The following is a 27,510-nucleotide window of genomic DNA, read 5'->3' as shown; positions in this document are numbered from 1 at the left end:
CAGCTCAAAACATCTACCATGCCGTTATTAAGCTTTTACGTAAAAATTGTTAAATAGAAAAAGTACCGCGATACTTATTCTTAAATGAAGGCGCGCACTTAAGCGCCTGCAGATTGTTGTAATTATATGTTTAGACTTGTGTACTGCTATGCTTGTTATAGTTTAAAGACATCCATTTTATTTACAAGTATGGTCAGTCAGTTAGTAAATATATGAAAGACTTAAACAATAAACAGATTGAAAATGATGATAAACAGTTCAATATTAAGAAACAAAATATATTAGACTTTATACAGAAACAAAAGTGCGATAAAGCAATACACACTGAATATTCAGCATCTAGTTGTCAAAATCGTTAAAACGTACACAGAAAATGGTGTCAAATTGAACCGTTCAAAACATCTACCATAACGTTATTTACTCAAAAGTGCCTAAACTCAATTAACGGCCTGAAATGGATTGTGAATTTTTAAGTACTGGGCCAGATGGACGCTAACATTTTCAATACCGAAATATTACAAAATTAATTTATATTCATAAGGTCTTTGTAAAGACTCTAGAACCCGAGGTGAAGAAGAAATTGTTGGACACACCATTATTTCATTATTATAGATAATTTCTGAAGCCTTGAAAATGTACTTAGCTGCCAATCATTTATCAGCCGGTCGTTAAGAAAATCTATGACTTAGCAAGTAAGTTTGAAATTGTGAATACAGCGCCAGTACTGTTTAACTTCCGGGAGCGTTAGATTCTGTCTTTTATAGTTTTTGTAACGCGCTGTTTCAAGACAGCATATTCAGGGAACTACAATGAAATGCAAAGAAGAACATCTACATCGGTACAGCTATCGCTATTGGCAATTAAAAGCTGAACCCAGGCATTTACCTGTGTAATATTCTGTGTGTTATTAACATATTGTCCGCTTGTCTGATCGTAGAATGTTATGTAGAAGTCTTGTTCGTACGTCGTACTCCAGTTCGATGTGTCTGTCGGTCGTAACTCTTCCAGCATTGTCACATCACACCTGCGATTTTGAATGTGAGATATAGTCAATGAAATGTAATAATAGTATCTTATGGGCTACAGTAAACTTAAAAAAAATAACTAAAACGAATTTGGTTTCAAAAATGTTTATATTTATTCTAAAAAGCACTCAGCGCGAGTGAACTTAGAGGTTATTTTTATGTTTACGTAACAAAGTAATCTCATTCAAATGGCTTTTCTCAAATGTTTGTAACATTCGGCAAAAGTAAATAAGTGAAAATCGGCGTTGTGCTAATGTTACAAATAGACACATTTCCGTGTCTCATTCTTAGTATTTGGAGGCAGACTAAAGTTTATACAGAGAGAAGAAGTATTACAGAGTATTTTTCATTTATCATTCTATGGAAAATGAAGTTGAATAGTTTGTGTCAAATGTAGCAATAATAAATATTACAGTTTTTTCCGAAATCTCTTTCTATTTAACTAAATAGAAACGTCATAGAAACGCCCAAAAATTATTCCTGCACGCTTAATAAAGAAGTTAGTTTGATTTAGACGACCGGGGTTAGCATCAACTTTAACTCCTCCGAGATAGTTCAGGAATGGATTACGTCTGTGGCTGTCACTAAAATTCGAATTTGGTTATTTATTGGTAGAACAATTCGATTATCTACATCTAGCAATCGAAAGTTATTAGTTTTTTTTCTATTTCATTAGATGACCAATAGTTTTTAAAGTAATTAAACGATTATTTATATAATAATATTTATTATTGTCAAATGTAGCAATAATAAATATTGCAGAGCTTTTCGAAATCTTCTATGACGTTTCTATTTAACTAAGTCAGATGGTTATAAGTAGATATGTAAAAGTTTAGATTCACGTGGTAAGAAAAGGAACTAGTTTTCTAAATACTCAAAATTTTGTGGTATTGAAAGCGTTGTTCAATATGCAATAAACATTATCTATTTTAAAGTAACACAATATATTAGTATTAGTTTAAGGAAGGAATTAGTTAATAATTAACGTCACGTTGTAGATTGACTTGTGGCTGTGGCGGCTGCTTTGTTTGGATTGAGAAATGTCACTAATAAAAGAATCCACAGAACATTGGAAACGATAAGTACCATGTGCATGTGACTATATATTTTACGTTTTAATTACCTTTAATTGTATATTTTTGGTTGAAATAATTAGGTATACTTTCCGTATTAGTTATAGAATCGTTCGTTAATTAATGAGCCGTTAGAATAAAGCGCCTTCGTAAGTACCCAGGGCTTAACAAGAAATTGTAAGCTTTTAGATAATATTAATTATTCTTTATGAAGTTGGGATATTCAAAAATATTTTAAGAGGACAAAGAAGAGTTGCGTTTCGCTTCTAGATAATAGGGTTAAAAGCAAACATATTTATCGATCTGCATTATGATTATAATTCAGTAGTAATTATAATAAATAAATATAAATTATAATTCAGTAGTTTGAATAAGATACAAATATATAACAATGATAAATAGAAGTCTTCAATAAATAATTGGAAATTTGATAAAACATTTTACAGTTCTAACAAGTAACCTAATTTTGTATTAAAATCAAAGTATCATTTATTCATATATAACTTAGATATTGGCTATTCTGTAACACAATGCATGTACCTACGGCATAGAACTTATGAAAATAGGTTATGGAAACAAAGGCATAAGGGTCTCATTAACTAAGCCATTCCTCAAAATATCAGAATCTTGTGTTGATACTTCACTGGATTCGAACAGTGTCACTATCATATGTCATACGATTAGTGTCGTGTCATGACTGAAATCGATTTTTATCTTACTGTATGGGGTATATGGTACGTGTATGAAGAAAAACCATGTTAAAATAAAATAAAAATGTTATGTAATCTTACGTAATATACAATTTAACTTTTTTTCATATTGATCAATATAATCCATTAGTTTTTCTTTGTTGTCTATCAATTCTAAGAATATTTAATAAATAGTTTCCCTTAAAACATTTAAAAACTATAGTAACAGAGAAGTATATAATATAGTTTTACCTTAACAAACTAGACGGCGCAATAACTTGTTTGTCAACCAGAAAACCACGACAGCAACGCCGCAGTCAAAGTTTGTTTTTAATTAAACAAAATTCTGAAGTTTAGTATTAACCCTCTTATAATACCTAATATTTCAATAATTCTTTTAGCTATGTAATGAAATATACTGTTATTTTTTATAACCTACACTATTTTTATCTGCTTAAATTTATTTCGCAGCATTGCGTATCCTATCGATTATATCCATCAACTAAACGTCTATTGTCGTTGAGGGTTTCATCGACGCATTTCTCATTTCTGTCTTGAGTGAATATGATAGAATATATTGGAATCGGATATAATCAGGACTAGGCTCCTAAGCCGAGTGTTAATTAAATAGGAAATGTTTTTGGTTTCCGCGATTATACTTAATAATACACTTATTGAAAGGGCAGTTTCAACTTTTTCTTACTTATGTAAGGAACATTTTCTATTGTATGAATGTCGAATGTACTTTAGATACGTTTTTCTGGAGTAGCAGATTTTATTGATTAACACTTTGTTGCATTTATAATACGTATACAAACAGATAACGTTATATATATATATATATATATATATATGTGTGTATATATAACGTTAATGCTAATGCTAACATTAGTATTAGGGAAGCAACATGCGGATATACCGCTAGTAAGCGATCCCTTCAATACCTAATCTTAATAGTCATAAATCACAATAAATTCTAGGATTTTAAGTTATTATCTACTCCTTCATAAAAATAACACAACTAAAATACTCTTTAATCAAATTAAAAATAAACAAATGTTATTAAAATTACAACCTAATAAAATCACAGATTAGAAAGATATTAAAATTTATAATATGCTCTAGGAACTTTAAATTAAATATTTACGCAGTATCATTAAAAATCTTACGGCGGTATCTTCAAACTACTAAGGAGCGAAATGCCAGATTACTTTTTCAATTAAGTGGAAGGGCACTTCAGCAAACAAATATCGTTGAGTAGAGTATAAATTAAATGTGTTTACGGCAACATAATGTTCGTGGTAATAAAGTGTAGGCGTCGGGCATTCTTTACGAAACAACTTTATGAGGTAAGAACTAATGACCTGGGGGGTGAGAAAACGAAAGATGACGCGTTTCGATTGATTGTAATTAGTAAAAGAGAAAGATGGGTTGTATGGTACAATTTGGATTAGAGATGTCGTTGACCTATCATAATTTAATTCTAATATAATTGGTGTGTATGTAAGTAAAATTTGCTATGTCATATTTTCTTGTACAATTATTTGGATACGTTGTTTTAGAATGTATAAATAAATACACAAAGGAACTCTTTTGTAGTTCTGGTGATCGATGTTTGTAACGTTTTTTTCCTTCATTAAGTTTCAGACACTTTGATTAGCCATGTTGCTTCAAAGGATTCAGTGTAGAAGGTTTTATGTCGAATAACGTAATCATAGTAATAAATGCTGGATGTAAGTACGGCCTTGGCTTTAACACGATTGAATCTGAGTTTTTTTTAATGTAATTGGAGGCAAACGGCTCACCTGATCTTAAGTCATCACCAGGACACTCACATTACCAGAAGACTCGCAAGTGCCGGCCGGCCTTTAAAATATATAGTGAAAAATAGTACTATTTGTCAATATAATACCACGTATATAACACTTGGTCTTAATATAATAGGTTGTGGAAAAAGTTTCTTCGCATTTTTTAATATAGTATATTTACACTTAACTAAAGTATGTAGGTTAGTAGGTAGGTACCATTTTGTTTGATAACTTTTTGCCATCTTGTAGGGAGGGATATGATTCCATTCCATTCTGAAGAGACCGAAACAGATGGAAATCTAAAGGTACAGAGTCAAGGCCATACGGTGGATGCATTAACACCTGGCAGCCTCTTAATTTTTGCTGAGTGTCTAAAGATGTGTCAGGTCTAGCGTTATCATTAATTCCGGCTGCTTTCTCTCAACTTCTTGCTTTAATCTCATCAGTTGTTCGTAGTAGATTTCATAATCGATAGTCTTGCCTGGTGGTAACAGCTCATAATTAATAAAGCCCTTTCTATCCCACCAAACAGACAGCATCACCTTGTTGCGAGTTAACCCGGGTTTCGCCACCGGCCGGGTTTCGGCCTTTGACCACGTCCTTTTTCACACGTTCTTGCCGTACGTGATCCACTCTTCATCACCAGTTATCAGCTTCTTCAAAAATGGTTCGGTTTCATTACGTCGTAATAAAGAATCACAAATGAGTTCATTAGGTTTCTTTCAGTGAGCTCTTGAGCTACCCAAATATCGAGCTTTTTTGTGTACCCAGTTTTATTCAAATGCGCCAAATCTGTTTTATGGTCAATTCTTCAGGTACGTCGTAACTACTGATATGTCGAACTTGCTCCACTTTTTCAAAAATGGCATCCATTTTATCCGTAATAGGGCGACCAGAGCGACGTGCATCTTTGACATCGAAATTTCTGGAGTGAAAACGCTTAAACCAAATTTCTGCTACTCTCACAGACACTGCACCAAGTCTATAAAACACGCATTTTTTGCGGCTTGCGTTGCATTTTTATTTTTTTGGTAGTAAAATTTTAAAATGTAACGAATTTCTTCATTAGATTCACTCTGTGAATCTTCACAGTACGAAAAATAAATATAAAAATCACACATTTTCCTAATTTGAGTTTGTAATAATCATCTTTAAAGTTTAAAATTTTAATTATACCAAAACCAGCCAGATGCAAAAAGATTATAATTACAAGTTCATATAATGCAAAAAGACTTTTTCCCCAACCTAATATAATATAAATATAAACATGAAATAACTAATAGCACGTATCTGCAACACATAACCAGTATTAGTACTATAAAACGGATTCAAAGAAAAATGTCTTCTTCATGAACATATCAAAGACAACAAAGCATTTGTGCTAGTCTTAGCCAGAACTGAACAAAGATAAGGAGCTTTACAACATACGTTGTATTTCCTATAAAATATTTATAGATTTAAGTTATCAAAATAGTCGAGTCTCTGCTTCAAGACCTTTATAAATCACGTGAGTTATATCAATTCATTGAAAAGCATTTGACACTTAACCGTTTCTATTAGGAAAAAATAGATGTCTACTATTAAAACATTAAGAACTAAATATAATGCAATAGATATAACCATATTGTAATGAACAATTCATAAACAAAAGGCAATTGTTTGCGAGTTTGGTGTAATGAGCAAAAAGTCTTGCGTAATTACAACTTAATTAGAAATTTTAGTCTAATTAATTAGAAGTGTAAAGTGCTCGGAATATACCTGTACATTGAGTAAATAAGATTCCGTAGAAGTACAAAATGCAATAACTCATTTTTTTTTAAATTTAGAATTTAAAAAAGCCACTGAAATGAAGATTAAACATACGATCTCATCTTCAAACATGTTGACTATTACAACTACTAAATTATTTTGAAAATAATAGTTATTCTTTCATAACGATTATATTAGAAATTCACGACAATTTATCGTTAACAATTTAAGTTCAAAACACGTGTCGTTACAAAAAATTTTGTCATTTTTTACATCTCAGCAGCTAAATAGCTGACAGGAGGCTCGCCCGATGTTAAGTGATACCGCCGCCCATAGACACTCTCAGTGCTCGCGAGACAAAATAATGTGTATAAATAAGTAAAGGCCTTAACGTTGCACTATAAATGTGTATGTATTCTTTATTAGTTTGTTTTATTATTATCGAAGGTGACACACATTTTCACACCTAATGCTAGCAAATATTTAATGAAAATTATTACTTATTTAAAAAATATTGTTTCAGTTCTTTCAAGAAAGCATATTTACTTTGATATCTCTTTGTGAAACAATCTCAGAAGTGTTGGCACTTTTCAACTGTCTCATGTCCAGTGTTCCCTTTTCCTCTGTGTCTAAATTAAAAAAAGTTCATTAAAATTTCGTCTAACATTAAAATCAGTATAAATATTATATAAAATAGAAAAAAAATAATTTTTTTTCAGTGCTTGCATTTGTATAGAAGCTTCGCGGAATTTAGTTTGGTGTTATAGATATTGTATGTGTAGCATTCGCTGTTGGTAAAGAGCAGTTTCACTTTACTCTAGTTTAACGTCAAATATGTTGTCTCCACACATTTCACTGACGAAAACTCGTGGGTTTTTTTAAAGTGCCCTTTTAAGCGTAAACGCTTGCTTTTAAATTTATTTATAAAAGAGAAGTACAATATTATATAAAGCGTCAAATAAGGGTTGAAATATATGATCTAAATTATTATTATAATTTATGGATATTTTTTTCCTTTAAAAAGTTATTATTTTCAAAGGAATCTAATGAAGCCTAATCAAATATAAAGAGTTGCACATCTATGTCATAATATTACTGTATTGTCATCCAGTTACGTTCTATAGAAATATTCAAACAAAAAGTGCTTTAATTTTCTGTAATTCGAGAGGGTAATGAAATGACTGGGCGTGCCGACTCACCGCTAAACCTACTAATAGAGAGATTCATGCAAACTCATTAATTCCTTGCTTTGTTTGTTGTCTATGGCACTTGATATTTGTTAATCAATTATATGGGATTAGGTCAAAGCAGGTTTTATTAAATTAGCACGTTATAGTTTTATGTATTACCAATACATATAGTGAAACACTTTAGCAGTGCTCTGTGGACGCATTCAGAACTAAAGACTATAAATTTTACCATTCTATTGACAGGAATTTGCTGTTGTTACTTAGCTTTTTTAATATCTTACTTTACTTGAAAAACGATAATTATTACGCTCGTTCTTGATTATAAAATGTAACGATTGGTTAAATTCAAACCATACGTGGTGTTTGCCAAGTAATTTATCATGGTATTTTTGACAGCTTCGAGATCCATCAATTCCAATATGATTGGGCAAAATTTAAATTGCCATAGTAACACAATGCTTAGAAAAAGTTAAACATCGTGTCGTATATACTTGTTTATAAGTACGCAGCGTAAAGTAGAATTTATTGACGTTAAATTACGCGAATATTAAAATAGTTTATGAATATTTTGACACTGCAGCGGGTGAAATCTAGTATATACTCCTATCAATTCTGAAGTATTGCATGGCGTTCTGGCTCAGTCTAGTTAATAGTTGCAACCATCGAAACCTTAGATTTATACTAAAAATTTTACCTTTTAAAAGTATATTAGTTATTCTAGCCTAAGTGTTGTTTAACTAGTTTTAGTAAGCTTATTGCTTTCTGTGATATATCGACAGATAGTTGGACTAAAATGATTTTATTGTTAGCAACCAAATATATTAAATGGTGTAAAAATAACTTTATATTTAGTAAGTTTTATCTTTCTCAATAAAAAATAATCTAGCAAGTTTCTGAATATACATAGATACATAAACATTATATGTTTATATATAATATAAATATATACCACGGAAATTGAAGTTATTTACAAAACATTATTTACATGAGATTGAGTTCTGTCAAAGGATATGTTCTGTGGCTCAAAGGCAACGAAACATCAATCATCAATATGTAAATATCGATAAAGACACGATTTGACATTATTGCTATGGACTGCGATTTTGCTCAAATGTATATGTAATAAACGCTGATATATTTATATTATTTGGTTAAATTTAGCACCTATAATCTTCATAAAAGCTTTATATAATTACTATAGTTAGTATCGTGATTTTAAATTATTAGTACATATATAAGAATGCCAAGATGAAATAAAAAACGAGTTATAGTTAACCATATAAATTTTTTCTTGATCACACTGGAAGCCTGACTAAATGGGATATTATTTTTATGTCATTTTCCAAAATTGCACATTCATTTTTTTACAGTCTATCTGACTGGTTGGGTGTTATAATCAATTTTAGTGATACTATTAGGAAGAACATCATAGGTGAATAAAATTCATTGCCTTTTTTAATTGGCAATAATTGTATCTGGCTCTTTTCATCACAACGTAAACACAATTTCACCGAAAGAGGTTTGTAAAAAGAGAAATTGTAGTCATTTTATTTTTATGAATGCAGATAGTGTATTATGCAGAAGTGACGCATAAAACTTGAAATTGTATGGTCTAATTTAAAAATATTTCATAACACTGATGTATAAATTACGACGCGTGTTTGTCGATATAAACGGAACGGCTGTATTAAAACAATATTTTAATAGAGCAGATGTCTGAATTAGAAAAAATAAATATTTACATCACACTTAAAGCATTTTATGACTCACCAACACCGAGGAAGAAATTTATATTTTTTATTTGTATTTTATACATATACTTTGTCATTTTGTTTATTTATTATACCGTTTTATTTTTATCGAGGCGTGTTGGTGTTTTTAATCAACAAACGTTTTTAATCGTCGGTAACTGACAAAAGGTCTGCGTAATGTCAGTTCCTATACGGTAAAATAGTAATTTTGTTTCATGTTGTATTGTTCTTTTCTCTGTTTACAAAATGTTTTAATTGCTTTATCTGTAGTCAAATGCTAGTCGAAAGTAATCAGACCATTCAAGCTCTTTTCCATATAGGAAGTGTCTTTGTTTATGTATATTGTTATGCTTCACACTTTGCAAACCATATGCGCAGTAACAAAGGAATTGCTTTTTGGTTTTTAATTATAGTCTGTTAAACTGTCAGAAGTTACTGTTTCTCCTAGTCTGCACTGATCAAGTTTTAGTGATAGGCAATTGTCAAACGATAATTAGTGTTGGCGAAAACAGAAATCACGACAACCATTAATATTAATTTAGCAATTGCTCCTAAATTGGATGCATCAGCTCAGCTATACAAATGCGAAATACGCGAATGTTTACCAATTTGAATTTTAGCATTAAACTTAAGTCAAATTCAGCGGTTGGAGCGTGTGATGCGAAGTGGCTTCCCGTCGATCGTTTATGGGATGGTCTAAATGAATTTAATTGCTAATTGTATTTAACTAGATCTCATAATAGCTTATTTTTTCAGATATTTAGCTTTTTTAGCTTCAAGTTCGGCTCTGTAGAGCAAACAACGTCTATGGTAAGGGAACGATGAGATATTTGCTGCCGAAGAAATGGTCTACCTGGTCAGTTGTTGATAGCTTTACGTTAATCAACATAAAAATAACATGTATAACTTTTATACATTACATTAATACAAACCACTGTGGTTTTCAAATGTAACATGATCATGGCCATTATTTTGATTTTACCTAGGTAACACTTAAAATGTTAAAAAAATTAAACACAGCTTAATGTAGTGCAACTAGCACTGATGTTATCTTCAGTAGTCGCTGTTAAACGACGTCCCTCACGCGGATCATCATTGAGAATGCTACGTCCACGCTTAAACTCTGTAAGTTGTGGCACGAGATGGGGATTCATTAAGAAACGCTAATCGCAGCCCACAACCAAAGTCATAACAAATCATTGACCACAAAAATTTCGAGTTCTAGATTTGCCACCAATTCACAAAAACAAATGACGAATGAATGCAAAATACTACATTAGGTTACCAAAGAGTTCTAAAATTGAAATTCAAAAAGTTTTCTTTATCAATGTTTCTAACTGGCTAACATTTTCAGTGCTACCCAAGTATTATCTATAAAATAAATCTCTATATATATATAATATACTCGTGTCAGCAACGTTAGTTCCCATACCCCTCCGAAACGGCTTGACCGTTTCTTATGAAATTGATATGCATATTCAGTAAGTCTGAGAATCGGCTACTGTCTATCTTTCAAACCCCTAAGTGATAAGGGGTGTCCACCCCAAAAAAATATATTTTATTTTATGGATATATATATAATATTTATTACCCGCATCTTTTAATGATATTATGATATTAAAGAACTAATATATTTATTAATAGATGTGTGTCTTCCTGTTAGATATTATTTTTACCCCAAACAACATTCCGCAGAAAGTTCTGCTAAATTATTATTAAGAGTACGCACTTGAAAGTTTGACAAGGATTTTCCGCATGGACTACTTAACAAAATATTTACTTCGACATTTTACGCTATGTATAAACCCCGGGACCTGAAACGCTTTAAGCATTAAGAAAATCTCTCATCCAACATGATAAGACATGTCTCATCAATATTAAGTATTAGAAGATAAAATTTCTACACACCTTACTAAATTCAAAACCTTTTTAAACACAGTGTTACAAATGACGCCCTATAAGCATTCGTTTTATTTACATTAAAAAACTACTGATTAACTCGTCTCATGTATGATACACATGAAAGAAAAGAGAGCTTGCTATACAAGGTTTCTTTGTCGTCTTTATATAGCCGTATTGTATTTTTTCCATATTTCCTTGTGAGCTGATAACCAACCCAGACCAGTGTTAAAACTATACGAGGACATTTGGGATTAGTATTTAGTACAAATTTAATTAAATTATCAAAATGCGTAAATCAGAAATATTTGCTTACAATAATTGTGAACTTTGAGCATTTTAACAATATGATTGTATTTATTTTATTTGAATTCAATAAACACTTTAAATAAGCTAAATTAAACTTTTGAATTTAAACGCGATAGTATGGCCCTGATTAGAAATAAATTTGCGATTAAAGCGAAATTATCATAAATCAAGTCGTAATAATAAATTGGTATTAAAAAAACTTTTATTAATATTACCCCCAATACCACTATAGGTTTCACTACAAGAATTAATAAATAAATTAGTCTTCTGGTCTACCAGTACCAAATTATTTAGAATATGTGTTACTGTGTATTGATGAAGACCTTCTTATCTGTTAATTACCGCTGATGTTCGATTCATATATGTATCCTTTATGTACGCAAAAGCAAACAAAATTTGTAACCAGCGTCTCTCAATACGTAATTGAAAAAGATCCCTTTGGTGTAATTCAGATAGATACGATTGCCCAATTGGATTTATTGGATCCGAAAGTATGTCCCCGTAGTGAGAATCTGGCATTCAACAATAAAGCCTTTGAAGTGTAAACTTGGTACCGAAAACACACTTAGCTTTATTAAATTTGCTTTAGGTTCGTTGGCCAGATAATGTGTGTATATAGTCGTGGCTTTAGAGCTAATTTATATAGCAATAAAAACTGTACTGTATCTGGTAAGGCGTACGTATTTATATTTTAAGGATACTGTCTTATTAAATTTATTTAATTAAATATACTAACCAACTACCCTAATTTATTCACTCTTTAAGTCATAAATTAAGTGCATAGTGAGTTTAAAAGGTATCAATAACATAAAATTTTAGCAAAACCTCATAAACCTTTTGACCAATGAGAAAGATTGGTCTGGTCGATTTTATATATATATATATTTCCGGTTTTTTACTCGTATTTTGAATAATTCGATCCTATTAATTAGTCAAAGTTAAAAACCTTATTATTTTATTGTATTTTTACTATTACGATTAGATTTTTTTGATATAGTACTAATCAACAATATATTTGATGAATACTGGCAATACAGAGTAGAAACTAATTAATACCATGCCATCCGTCTTTCTATCATCCCATCAAATTCTAGCGGCTTTGACAAAATGAAATCTACTATAATAAAACTCTGCTTAATAAAGCTACTACATTTCTCGAGGGACCGAGTAATCCATAGAACAGACTTAGTTTGTGACTTTGATGAATGAATATTATTAATTAATAAGTTTGTATTGTAGTTTGAAGTTGGTTTTCTTTTGTTTAATTCATTCGTGTGTCATAGAAAAAGTATAGACAAGTTCAATCATATTTAAACCAAAAGCAACGTTTTTTGTGACATTAAATTCTAATTATTGTTTTTATATATTATAATTTTGAGTAGATATTTATGATTATTTTTTACATTGATAACTTTTCTGCAAACAAAGTGAGCGTTTCTTTAAACCGTATATAATAAGAAATTATCAATAATACTATGATACAAGTTCATTGACATGGGCAGCTGCTAGGTACACCGGCCAATAAGAGCCTGATACAGATGGAAATTGGGTCCTTTTAATTGAGGACGATTTTATGACTTTTAAACTCTATATGCAATGTTATATAAGAAACATTAATATAGCTACGTTATACACCATAACAAAAGCTCGATACTGTTTTACGCGCCATTCTGGAGGACTTTAAAATCGTATCCAATAGGATCGAGTAGGTTTACGAGTCCGACCGCAATGAAATCGAGCTGAACGCTCGGACAAACAATTTGTGAGTAAAATAGAGCTTAGGAGGGTAGTTTTACTACAACATTTATTAAGACAAGCTCGACTCTTGTGAGATTTATGGACAGTAACAAGTTAGGAACAAATTGCTAAAATATAGTAGAAAATTTAATTTTCTAAAATTATTAAGACATTAAAGATGAAGTATTAGTTAGTGGAATATTCAAAATGAGAATACCTTTTATACTGAATTACAAAAGCAATGTATAAATAAAAAAAACGTGTGTGTGTGTCAGCTACGACGCACGATTGGAGTTTACTCCTTACGAACGATAATTATGATATATATCGAATATAAAAAAAGGGTAAATGAACGCATCTGCTAAAATGATAAGAGAAACAAACATATATCTGTAATTATTCGGATTATTTATATTACTTCAATAATGCGTAATACATAAAGTATGTTACAAAACAATATAAATGTTAATAATAATAATAATAACAAAACAATATAAATAATAATAATAACAATAATGATTGTGTTCAATTTATACAAATCCAATTTTAGAGAGAGAATGAGATGGAATCATTCTTTTACACGTTCAATCCTACAGATATATACGTTTGTCTCTTTCTACGTAACGCCTCAACTTTTCGTGTTACACTTGATTTTACTCCTCATAAATTTTCCGTACAGGGCCTTATAACTCAAATCGTTTCTTAAGGAGTAAACTCCAAAAAACATGATTTACTTTATTTTTTTTCTAACATTATTATTACTATTAGTATTGTCACTTGTAACTTTATTCTACGAGTATAATACAGCAGGCAAACGGACAGAACGCTTATCTGATTTTAATCGATACTCTATCCATGGACATTTAAAAAATGACAGTGGACTCCGTTGTTGGACGACGGACGTCGAGGTGATATGGGTAAAATTTCGTATTCTGCCTCGACGATGATGAAACTCAACATCCGACCAACTTCTCTGAACACTCTCAATGATAAATGCGGTAGAAGTTGTAGAATGACTCCACATCGCACACCAAGGGATCAAGCCGCTCAAAATGTGACTGTTCGTCGAGGATTTGAATCGCTCTTTGCTGAATACGAGACAAAGCCGGTATTGGGGAACTGCCACCCAGAGGTGAAACAGTTTTTACAATTAGTAGTAAAAAATCTATCCGATAAATCTTTTTTGTTAACATATACATAAAATTTATTAAACAACCTTTACGTTGCCTTAAATTCACGATCATAAATCGAAACCTCACGTCTTAGAGTTTAATGAAGTGCGATTCGGTTCTTCAAAGACGTTAAAAATGCTACAGCCATCAATCAAACGCTTTGAAACAGTGAAATGAGATTTCAAACGTCTTTAATGTACGTAGACGTTTACGTATTTCTCTTGTTTTAGGTTTTTAAAGACGTCGCGTAGGTGCTGTGTCGTAGTTTGCCTTTGCCTTTTGATCTTCAGATGTCTTTTATTTAAAAAATTAAATATGTCATCATTATTATTGTAATGGATGGATACTTCCATGTCTATCACATGCCAGACGTGGATGTTTAATAAGGTGTTAATGTTGAAGATTTAATTATGCCAAAGGGCTATAGAGCGTTCTACTTTTCGGTTAATCAATAAATCCAAAGTAAAAAACGACGTCGAAACACATTCAAAAAAGGACACTAATGGCCTGGTCACATTGCCCGCGTTTTGATTGACAGATGGGTGAAAATAGCCTATTGGGAGTACCGGAAACCTGAAATAAACAGCTTAGATGAAAGAATTTGGAGGAGGCCTTCACTCCGTTGGAAGTCGTGTACTAATATTAAATATAATAACATAAACTTAATGTAATCCTTATTAGTACTCGAATATAGGCTACTTTTATTTTATTTTAATGGATTATTGTTGGACGGTTTTATTGTTATGTAGCTATTGTTGTCATGTAGAAATGTAAAATAATATTGAATAATATAATTGCTGTAATAATTTGACCCAAGACTTATGCAAGAAATTAATAGGAACTAACTGTTATTATTAACAAAAACATTCCTCGCATTTTTGTATGAATCTAGCCAGTTCTTTCCACTCCCCGGGGATAAAAATCGCGACGTCTTGCCCAATGTGTAAATCAGATATTTTATTTGTTTATCCAGATTTTGGATACTGACAGCTGTCCCGATTCCAAAAATGAGTTATTGTTCTTCACGATCCCATGGTTGCGACATATGCTACTGTTATTGAAAAAATTACATCGAACTTACAAACACGTCGGAATCAATAATGCTATTAAGTTACACCGTAAAGGCGGTTTTTGGTTAAAAAACATCATGTCGAAAAAATATTTAAAAAATTTGCATTATGGATAAAATATAATAGTAATTTTTATGGTATCATATGATACTTTAGTGACCGAAGCTTGGAACTAAAATGGCAATGGGCTGGTCAAGTAACACGACCTGGACAAGAGAAAGACAATAGAAACCACCCGGGATAAGAAGTGTGGGCGGATCAAAAGGAAGGTGCGCTGATGATTTGTGATGATTGATGATGATGATTCAGACTATTGGCAAAGATTCAGACAACCGACAAGGTTTGGAGGAGGCCTTCATCCTCGCTGCTGTTACCGCATCCCGCCTAACCCTTCCGCATTAACCAGTCGCGCTGCGGTATGCGTATGCGCAATACATTTCCCCAAGTATAAAAACGGCCCTCATCCAAGACGAGTCCACAGTTTACTAACATATCTACTAACATTTAGCTATCAATGAATAACAACATTTGAAATATAATAAATGGCCTTATTATTTTAGCTACTACTTTATATACTTTAGCGTCCATATTAGTAGATAAATTATGGTTATATTAAAGAAAGATATGACATGCAGATATTTATGCGATTGCGCAAGCATTTCTGACTGCAGAAATTTTCGGTTTTGTTCATTAAGCAAATTGAATCCATCACATGCATAATGTCGAATAATGTTAAGGAATTAAACAAACCAAGTTTGTCTTAAAAAGTCCCGGTCGATAGTCGATAATTTTGCCTAACGAACTGTCTAAAAGGTTACTATTGCCAGACGGTACGTTTTCTTTTTATACTATGTTTCTTGTATTAACATTAAAATATGTAATATAATTATGACTTGACTTACTGACTTAATGTCCTATAACCCCTAGGTGGGGCAGAGGGCATCCACAGTGAGTCTCCATCGCGTTCGGTCTTGAGCCTCGTGTTTCACCTCGCTCCAAGTCTTTCCGGCTCTCTTTGCCTCGTCCGCAACTGTTCGGCGCCAGGTTTGTTTGGGACGGCCACGCTTCCGCTTTCCTTGCGGATTCCAATCAAGCGCCTGCTTGGGAATATGATTGAGATCCCTTCGGAGTGTATGGCCTATCCAATTCCATTTGCGTCGCTTGATCTGCTGGCTGATCGGGGTTTCTCGACAGCTCTCCCAAAGTTGCTCGTTAGAGATCTTTTCAGGCCAGTAGATGTTCAGAATACGGCGAAGACAGCGGTTAACGAAGACTTGGAGTCGGTGCGAGATGTGTTTGGTGACCTTCCACGTTTCACACCCATAGAGCAGCACAGATTTGACGTTGGATCCGAATATTTTAACCTTGATTCGACGCGTCAACATCCGTGACTGCCATATAGGCCGAAGTTGTGCAAAGGTTGCTCTGGCCTTGGCAATGCGCGAAGTGATGTCCTCTTCTGTACCTCCAGTTTCAGACACGACGCTTCCGAGGTAAACAAATTGTTGAACGCTTTCTATGTTCTCTGCACCCACCCGCATTGGGGTGCGATTCTCAACTCCAACACGCATTTCTTTCGTTTTCCGGGTGTTGATTTTGAGTCCCGCAAATCCCGCCTCGCGTTCCAGGTCGTCCAACTTAGATTGCATGTCGCGGTGCGTGTGACTCAGCAGACAGAAGTCATCGGCGTAATCCAAATCTTCTAAGATGTTGGTTAATCCCCACTCTATTCCGCGACGCTGGTTCTGATGTATGCGATCCATAATCCCGTCGAGAACAACCAGGAAAAGTAGTGGCGAGAGTAAGCAGCCTTGCCGGACGCCTGCGTGCACTTGAATATCGTCTGAGACGAGACCATCGTGAATCACTCTACAAGAATAGTTCCTATAGCTGGCCTTAACTAGGTTAATTATCTTTGGCGGGACACCAATGTTAGAGAGTCGCGACCATATGCTGCTCCATCTCAACGTATCGAAAGCTTTTTCGAAGTCAACAAAGGTAAGATAAATCTCTCTCTGCCATTCTGATGCCTGTTCGAGAATGATACGAAGAGTGTTAATTTGGTCGGTACACGAGCGGTTAGGCCGGAAGCCAGCTTGTTCTATGCGAAGGAGAGGCTCAACGGCTGCAGACAACCTGTCCAAGATAATTCTGCAGAAAACCTTGGAAGGGGCCGAGAGCAAGGTGATACCTCTCCAATTGCTGCATTGGCTTAGATCACCATTTTTGGGCACAGTAATAAGAAGGCCCCTATTCCAGTCCTCCGGAAGCTTCTCGCTGGCCCAGATTTTCCCAATCAAAGGTGTCAGCGTGTCGACGGTAGTAGCCAGGTCCGCTTTTAACATTTCTGCGGCTATTAAATCAAGCCCTGGTGCTTTACCAGTCTTAAGACCCATGACCGCTCTCTCCACTTCATCACGTGTAGGTGGTTCGATATCGATGTCTAGTGGCCTGGGTGGTGGAAATGTGTCTTGCATGCCTCCATGCGTAGCTGTGGGACGAAAGGTTTCCTCGAAGTGTTCACGCCAGCGTCGTAGTTGCCCTTCTGCTGTTACGATACGTAATATAATTATGAGCTTCAGGAAAATTATTATATTTGCACGGAGAATAAAAGCTTCTAAGAAACTAGCTGCCATTCTTATCTGTGGCCATTGATTATATAATATATTTGATTACATAGTTCAATAATCACTGTTGCAATATGAGTTAGATGACGTATTAAATTAGTTTACTTAGTAGGCTTGCAACACTACGTAATAAACTGTCGGCAAAGTTATACTTGATAACGTCATACAACTTGTAACTTTGTCGTATAAGCGTCGTTTATCATATTTAACGTAACAACCAAATTATATTAGTAAAATAAACAGAACAATAAAATAGTAAATACTTATTTTTAGTTCGTTAATTAAAATAAAGTTAATATTTGTCACTTGTAAAGTGACTGACAGTTTTGTTGCTGCAGTAACTACTACTTGGTAATAGTTAGGTAGTTATTCCAAAGTTATTATAGTTACAAACTTGTAGATAACTTGGGTTTTTATATAATAATTAACTTGGATAACTTAACATAGGTTAATATTATTAGTTTAATATATCTACAAATTGACTAGGGTAGATTAGATTTAATGTTGATAATATGAATAATGATATTACGTTTTATTTATTTACTTATTTGTGTCCTTATCACGTCGAGATTTGACACATGAGAGCTTTATCCAATACAATGGGTTATAGGCACTTTTGACCTGTCCCCTCTCTGTACGTCCAGGATTTGGTCCAGGTAAGCCGAGCGCCGCACCGCACTATATCCTACTTGTAAGCCACTTAGCTCTATTACAAAAGCCCAAAAACATCGCCCAAACCCTAACTAAGTGTACAATAATACGGTAAAGGACACAGTAAACGTCGTGTTCAAAGTAGCACGCGAAGCCCAAAAATTGAGAACGTGTCAGACCTACAGAACAATCTTAGTCGTTCTTTTTTTCGTTTCGTAATGTTTAGGCAACATATACGCAAATCAAGGATAGTAATTTTAAGTGATTATCTTAAAAGTAAAGTAATAATATTAGTAAAGTTATAAATATTATTTTACTTATGCGTTGATACTCTGTCGCTGAGGTGTGGCCACAGACAACCCCTTTGAAGTATATATTACGCGTGTCTGTCATAATTACGGAAATGTCATATCAGACCAGTAGCAGACGATAACGTTGACGTAATGTTTACGTTAACGTTTTGTTGATACCTTTATTTATTCAGCGGTAATGTTAATATAATAATAAACGCTGTACTAACCTTCTTCACAGTACGAGGTGATTGATATCAAACAACTGTACACAGATATTTTATGATTCAATCGCAAGCGTTATTTGTTATTTTTAATTTTATTTCAAGGTACAAATTTTTATTTATTTATTTCAGTGTAACCAATTATTAAATAAACAATGTAGGTTTAATCCCTGGCTGACCATGTTCGGTCTCTCTGTATATGTGCGAATGTAGCGACACCTACAACCTGCGGTTACAAATCACTGCGATGGCGTCATACCTTGATAACCGCTAACCAAGTTATTCCGGCCGCTAAGGATACAACTTCTTTTCTCCAACCTTACCCACTGAAGCCCTCGGACCCGCCAGCCAGTGGAGTGGAAAAACATACCAGTTAACTCTAGCGTACGATAATGACATGCCTTGTGTCAGGCACAGAAGGCTGATAACTTGTTTATTAAGAAAAATAAATAATCAGAAAACAGATACAGTAATCTGAAACCTTATAAGGTATAAACTTTACTACTTCCGTCTTTTTTATTTAACAACATTACTAAGAGGTTATTTGTGTGTTACTTCCTAAAACAGGACAGTGGCTAAATACGAAAACATTGTTTATTTTATGTGTGTAATAATAATATTAAAAAATATTGCATATTTATTGACATTGTGAGCTCCAATAAGCATTTATTTTTAAAATTACACGTAAATTACAAATTTAAGAACGCGGGCAAGCAACTAACAAAATTTGACACCCGGATGCATGTCTTCAAGACTGTTTACATTATTACACATCACGCATTTTCAAGTGAAGTTTACTTATATTAAAGCTTCATTGAAATTCGAGAATAGAGAGAAGGTTTATCGTATATTATTAACCTACTACTCTACGAAGAAGGTGATTTCTCTGTTTAGGTGCGAACCACATAGAGAAAAATATCATTTAAGACGATAAAAAGGTAAAAGTATTTAAAAATTATGTAAAGTATGTATATTGTTTGTATACGTACATTTAAACTAAGAGCGTTGTTTAAATTACGCCTCTGTAATATTATACTATTATTATTTATTGCTTATATAGATGCGAGTATAGCCGCGATTTGAACGCATCGTGCGTTCAAATCAGGGTTGATTCGCACGCGTAAGCCAACTAGACCAACACTGCTTTTAATTCAATTGTTGCGCAATTAATCGATATAAAGGGAAACATAATGAGGCAACCAGTACGGCTCGTGGCCTCAGGTTATTATTATCTACTATTATTCTTTAGTTCCAATGAGTAAAATTCATACTGTTTGTCAAATATCTGCGTATAGCTGTGAAGTCACGGAGTCGAATAAACGGAGAATTTAAAATCACACAAATGTATACACAGTTTATTAAGCCTGATTATCCCTTTTACTGTGAATTTACCTAACATTGAATTCGAAGTTTATCTTCAACGTAATCAAACTTTTGACATCCTCAGATCACGTCAATCATACGTCGTTCGCGCAGAGCGTAATTTGGAAAATACTGGTATACAATTTGTTCCGTTATTTTATTTTCATAAAAACATATTTTATAATCATAATAAATATCGGACGCACATGCTATGCTCAAGGGAAACATAAAATCAATTATTAGTTTAGCAGAACACTTCCGATAATAAAATTATAATTATTGAGCTCACATTACTGGTTGTAAAAGTCCCCGTAAAATAATGATATATATATATCATTATTTTATATAAGTAACTTGGAGAATAGAAGGAAAATATAAAAAAATGATAAGTATTTGACACTCGACGGTTTAATAAACAATATAATAATAATTCGTTAAGATATTATAATTAAGTAGATATTTAGCTATTAATATTTATATATAAGGTCACGCTATTAATATTTATTTATAATGTACTGTAGTCACTTTGACTGCCATCCATAGAGCACCTAAATCTAATGAATGACTTTGACATCGTCACGTAATACAATCACACAATTTTTATCTCTTTTATTATCTGTAACAGTGGGACTGAAAAGTTTGTGGGATAACGTAGATTTTTTTAAAGAATTATATTATTCAACATTTTTCAATACCATTTTTTATAGTACGATTTGTCTTTGTCCTCAAATACGCTTCAGTTTCGGCGATACCTCTTGCCTAGCGAGCATTTTCTTGAAGTCTGAGAATTACTTAAAAACCGCTGGGGGGCAAATCTGACGAATATGATGCGGAAGCAATATAAAGCCCAAATTCATGGAATTTTGCCTTCGTTTTCATTGATTTGTGACACGGTGCGTTGTCTTGATGAAATAGAAAAATACTTGATATTATGGTGAACTTGATTTAGGTTTACAATTGTCCTTTGACGAATTAAACAACGTTTATTATGAATATTTAATGAATTATACAACATAGACTTCATATAACACTTAGTTTAAAGTCCATCAGTAATATCTAGCACGAACCCATTTATGAACTTATATCGTGTAATATTTTTTCTCCGTCAACGATAATAAATGGCTTACTTAATGCCTGATATCCCCATCATATCACGTAACTTGTATTTTCCGTGATTAATACTCTTTTCCCGCATATTTCACTCTGCTCGAGTTTCTATGACAATACATAGTTTGTTATTAAGTGTCTACGTATCATTAATTTAGCAAAGTCAATTTAAGGGAATAATATTTTGTCGATATTGATTCGCAAGTACTTCACATTAAAGAATAATAATTTGCTTGCTACAATGAGACAATATAAAATGCGTGTCAGTAACCACTTATGGCATGTTTTTCTAAACTAGCTTAGTAACGATGTTATAGAGAGTGACCGAAGCAGAGTTACCCTATAAAGGTCCTATCTAAATGGTGCATTGCTGGCCGTATGTACTGGCCAATCTATGTAGAAGTATCGCGAGACGGTGCTTACTAATTCGTTAAATGAAATGCCTTATTGGGCAAACTTTGATGCGGTGCAAAACGGGCGGCAAAATTTTGAATTATTCCGTTCACAATTCCGTTCACGGAAGTTGAAATTTTTTATTGTTATAATAATAATAAAAATTCAGTGAGTTATTAAATAAATCATTAGAATACAAAACACTAAATCGTGATAAGACTCTTCGTAGTACCACACTTAGAGATGCAATGTAGTGGCATTGCGTCCTTAGTCCAGTTGCCTTTAATATTTAAAAAAATGTCAGTACAAAATTCGCAAAACAGAATGTTAAAAGATAAAAAAGGGTAGATTTCAAAACAACCACAAAACTTTTTCAAATTCAACCTGGGTTTGAAAAAGGGTACAAAATTTTTCACGACTTGCAGCTGCGAGAGTTATACTCGAAAATCGTCCGAACAATTCGGCAATCCTTAATCGATTATTTGACCCCTGAAAATACCGAGCTCGGGACAGGAATTTCATCATTTCGTAAGCCGCAATTATCTTCGGTATGAAACTACTGTCAAATGCTATATTATTTATAACCTACTTTAGTATTATATATAACCTTTTTAGGTAACCTACTTTAGTATAATAAAGTCGTAGTTTATAGAACATAATTTATGAACTAAGGGCTATTATATTACTATATACTATTACTGAACTCTAGGCCTATTTTATTTTATGGAAAAATTAGTTTTAAATCTGATACATGACGTCGTTTATTGCTTTTAGAAATGCTCCTATTTTTACAATGCAAGTCACTATCAAGTCACCATGCAAGTAAAAAACCTCACCGTACCGCACAAAAACTGACAAATCGGCCAGTACATCCGAAAATCTATATGTTTCAGGCACTGAAGGCTACTTCTGAATGCGGGCCATGAACAGTAACATTTAAGAAGTCAAGCAACAAGGTCCTCACGAAGTAATTTAGGGCCCACTTGATATTGATAGCCAAAAGCCTCTTCCCGATGTCCACAAGTTAACTTCTACTCATCTTAAGGAAGATTCCGTTTTTATGAACGCTGCTCGCCATTCTGGCGACCTGAAAAGGTATTTGCAAGAAGTTGGAATCCGTCAGGTTCTGACCCCAATCCAACTGAGTATGTATCGTATGTTCTAAAGAGATGAGTAAGATCAATGCAACCTGCTCCACAAAATCTAACAACTAAAAAGAGTAATTGCAGAAGAGTAGGAACGTACTCCTCAAAACGTTAGTTATTCAAATATCGTGAGAAGCATGCCTAGAAGCATTCAAGCTGTGATTTTGGCAACGGGAGGTCCCACTCGTTATTAGATTTTTACACTTTATTTGATTGAAGAAAATTCTAGTCATTGCGGCCTCTTCTTATTGTATGGCCGTGTACAACGGTTATATAAAGTCATGAAAAAAAGCCAGAATTCACTTCACGCGTATTGATTTACACCACAAACTTCATTTAATTAACTAAAGTCGATCTTAGAATGTAAACTTCCTTAGATGCCCGTTTTTGCAAAGGAGTTTATTTGTTGTTCAATGGAAAAAAGTTAAAAATAGAACTTTTATTACATTCTAGAAAACCTTTGTGCAATGGAAGACCGACAAATCTATCAATTCTTGGAATTCTTAGTTCAATTTAAGAATGTAACATTTTTATTAATTTAAAAGAATTAAAATACTCAAACACTTCCTACGATTCCATATTAGTATATATTGAGATCAGTGAAGAGACTTGTGTTAAGAATATTTAAGTCAAAAGTGTAAATTCACAAATATCATTCGTCGTAAACTAGGGCTCAGATTCTATGCGAATATTTTTTATAGAACAATTGAATTGGCAAAAGGTTCACCTGATGTTAATTGCTACATGGACACTTTCAATGCGTTGTCCACCTTTTATAAATTGGTACCGTTTTCTTGAAAGAGTCCTGGAAATGTAAGAATAAAATAAATCATGCCTTTAAGAATATATAACTATGAAATCCTATTAAATTATTATATTCATATTACCTTACACGAAAATTAATTAAACATATTAGATTTCAGAATAAAGTCGTCCATGAAAAGCGAATACAAAATGAAATATGAAACATATTGTTAATATGATAAAAGTATCTTATATTTTAACTTCGTGCAAAGCTCGTACCGTCAATATTTTCCTGTAATGAAGTTAATGTCAGCTGTAAATCGTTGTACAGAAAATCGGGCTTCATTTTCGACAGGTAGCAATATGTTCTAATAAATTTAAACCTTCTTGAATGTTCTTTACCATTACGAAGCTATCATTTAAATAAATATCTAAAGTGAGATATAGTAATTGAATTGTAACAATCCTGGGTTGCTTCACACTAAAACAATAACCCATCATCGAAACTAACTCTAAAGTCTGTCTCCTTGTTACAGAGATTTAAAATACAACACAAAAAGCCATATACAAATAATATTATCTGGAAGTCGTTAAAAATCACCTTACGATATTTTTATTAAGTTGATATTAACTTCATTGAGGGCGGATTTTACGCAATCTCCGAGGGTCAAAGGAAAGTATAGCCAATGTACAAGACCCGCTTATTGTATTCTCGCCTATAAAGAAAAGTTTAAGAGCGGTTAGGGGCTCATAAATGATTCCCTGGACTGCTGTTCTGTGAAAGCCGTGTGAAGCCGAGTTTAATATGAACGTGTTTACGGTTAACGTTGAAAGGAATTCAGATATTTTTGTATGCTTTTACGATTATTGAGATATTTCTGTAGAAGCATCTGTTTGAATTGGATACCGCTATATTTTATTTTTCTTCATTCTTTATAAGGTGTGAAGCATGGAATATTAAGACTAAAATCCATGTTAAAAAACACGTCTGAAGGCAAGTATATAAAGCAATAAGTGGGGAGTGAAATCCCATTTTATGCAATATTTTTTTTTGGCTAAGTGCGACTCACAAGTCAAATTTAAAAGATGTTTGCTATATTGGTCATGCTCTAACTATTAGTGGGGACTCGGAAACAACTATCTCACATATCGGTATTCCATATATTGTTTTTATAATGTTTTTTTTTATATTATATATAAATTGTTTCCTTACGCTCTACGCCCTTGGCTTGGGATCTAATATAAAATAAAAAGCCTTTATTCGAGGACACTATAATTACACTAAATCCATGTCGTTTATGTTTTGACTAGTACTCGACCTCCGACGGTGAAGGCCTCCTCCAGCTTCTTCTTGGCTTGGAAACTTATAGTAAACGTACATTTAGAATCAGTTTAACAACTTTTCTGTTGACGTTCATAAGGGTATTTTGTTACCTATATCAATAAAGTTATTTTGATTTTGAGTATAAACTGGATTTATTACACAATTTTGTATTAATTTACAGCTTACGTAAATAAATATCTATTCTATACATTAAACTCTAAGTACATTTCAAAATCACAAATAGCTCGCTCTCCGGCGAAAAGTCGAGAAAACTATTAAGCTAAGAGAGCAACCGGGAAATTGGAGCTTGGTGATGCTGGACTGTGTGAGTCGAATACACATCGAAAAGGTTATGTTTCCGGCAGTAGTGATAATTGTCCGGAACGTACTATCTCAAAATCTCTACCAGCAAGTAAGCGCATTCCTATTAGTACGATGTTTGTTCCTACTAAAATAGAAATACACTGAGTATTCGTATTCTACCAGGACTGGGCGAAAAGGCTGTGTTTGTCAACAAAAACCATTTCAAACAATGGTCTAGTTTAATGAAGTCGGATAAGACCATTAACTAATCAAAAGCCGGATCTTTTTGAATAAATTGACGTAAAAATTACACACAGTGTTGTGTTTCATGTATTGCGTGCTTTTCAACATCAACTACGTCGAAAATGAAAATTAATTTGCTAATTAATTGCCTTCCACCCACATCCACGTACACGGTATAAACGAGCCGTTATAAAACAAAGACATTTTACATTATGCAGTGTATTTTTAATATATGAACTTCCCTAATGAGAGTTGTGTTGATCTAGCAAAACGTGAGACTCTTATCAGCGAGGCCGACTAATAGGCGTTTCGTATATAAAACATTTAAAGATGCTTTACTGAATCAACAGATCCAACACGACTTTAATGGCCATGTCCGCACCACGCTGTATTCATGCTATACCATGACGTCTAAACTATTTTATTACCTTTTCCAGGAGTTTCCTCATAATGTTTTCATCAGCAAGGTGATTAGATTTTAAAAGTGTAGTGCTTCTTTAGTTCTATATGAGCTATAGGTTTTTAATACACACATATAACATAAATAATTTAATTAAATAATAATTTAATTGAATTGGAAGTTCGTTGTGATTCATCCACGCATTGTACCACTGACATAGCAAATAAATAATTAATTCTTATTATTTGCTTATAGCAAACTTAGATCGCACAATAGGTGTGAGTCAGGCACAGAAGGTTGGCTTTTTAAACGCTTCGAAGTTGTAGCATTGTTTCTTTTCTTGTGAGCCGGTTCTCTTGAGTTAATTATTCAAATTTTGAATATAAAATATGTATATTCATACGGTTTGGAATAAATAAGATATTTTTAATAAACTTATATCAATTTTTATATTCGTTTTCCACAGTATAATGATTTACGTACAAATATAACGTACGTTGAACGAAGATATTGTGAGAAAAGATCTTCAATCTAAAAATTGCATTGTATAAGATCTATATATGGGTGATTATACAAAAGTTGGGTAACTCAACGTCATCAGCCAATATATACAAAGTCTCATTATATTTTATTAAGATTACAATATATTTTAAAACAATGAAATGTCCTTTATTTGTTCACCCAATTTCAGCTCTTTATTTTAAATACAACTTAATAATAACACACAATTTATGCTTAAAACGTCAGTCCTTTGGCATGTCACAATCCCAAAAACTAACAATCAAGTGCCTATCTATTAAACATTATCTTTGATTTAAGAAAACTTACTGATTTACTGTAATCTGTTATGTACATAGTTATATATACTACAATTTTCATAATGCAATGTTCTCCACTTTATTTAAAAAAATGAAAGAAACTTTGTGTTTTTTTTATTCGTCAGTCCGTTGTGTGTTGTTTAAATTTGGAAATTCGCGCCAAATATCACTGCTTCAACGACTAATCCCTGTTTGAATTTTAATGTTGGTAATGAAGTTAGTTGCGGACCGCACAATTTTACGGCCGCCATAACTGTACCAGTGTTTGGGTTGTTTTTGTCATCTATACACGTGCTAATCAGTCAAAATTTCAGTCCTGTGGTGAGTCGCAATTTTCTTGTTAATCTGAGGTTTATTTTCATTTATACATTGTTAACTATGATTTGTTAAAATTTAGTTTGCCAATA

The 27,510-nt window shown here is 32.9% G+C and overlaps 1 protein-coding gene across 1 annotated transcript in view; it reads right to left on the bottom strand.

The window, feature by feature from the left end:
* The window catches only part of LOC123715023 (tachykinin-like peptides receptor 99D), an 86,579-nt gene that overhangs the window by 19,480 nt on the left and 39,589 nt on the right, over positions 1-27,510 (bottom strand). The window contains exon 2 of the mRNA XM_045669809.1: positions 886-1,024. Within this exon, the coding sequence (XP_045525765.1) occupies positions 886-1,011 (126 nt within the window). The 5' untranslated portion in view covers positions 1,012-1,024. The remainder of the gene's footprint in view (positions 1-885; positions 1,025-27,510) is intronic.

Source organism: Pieris brassicae, chromosome 1 (assembly GCF_905147105.1).
Source record: "Pieris brassicae chromosome 1, ilPieBrab1.1, whole genome shotgun sequence".
NCBI lineage: Eukaryota > Metazoa > Arthropoda > Insecta > Lepidoptera > Pieridae > Pieris > Pieris brassicae.
This window is presented reverse-complemented; position numbering and strand designations above follow the sequence as displayed.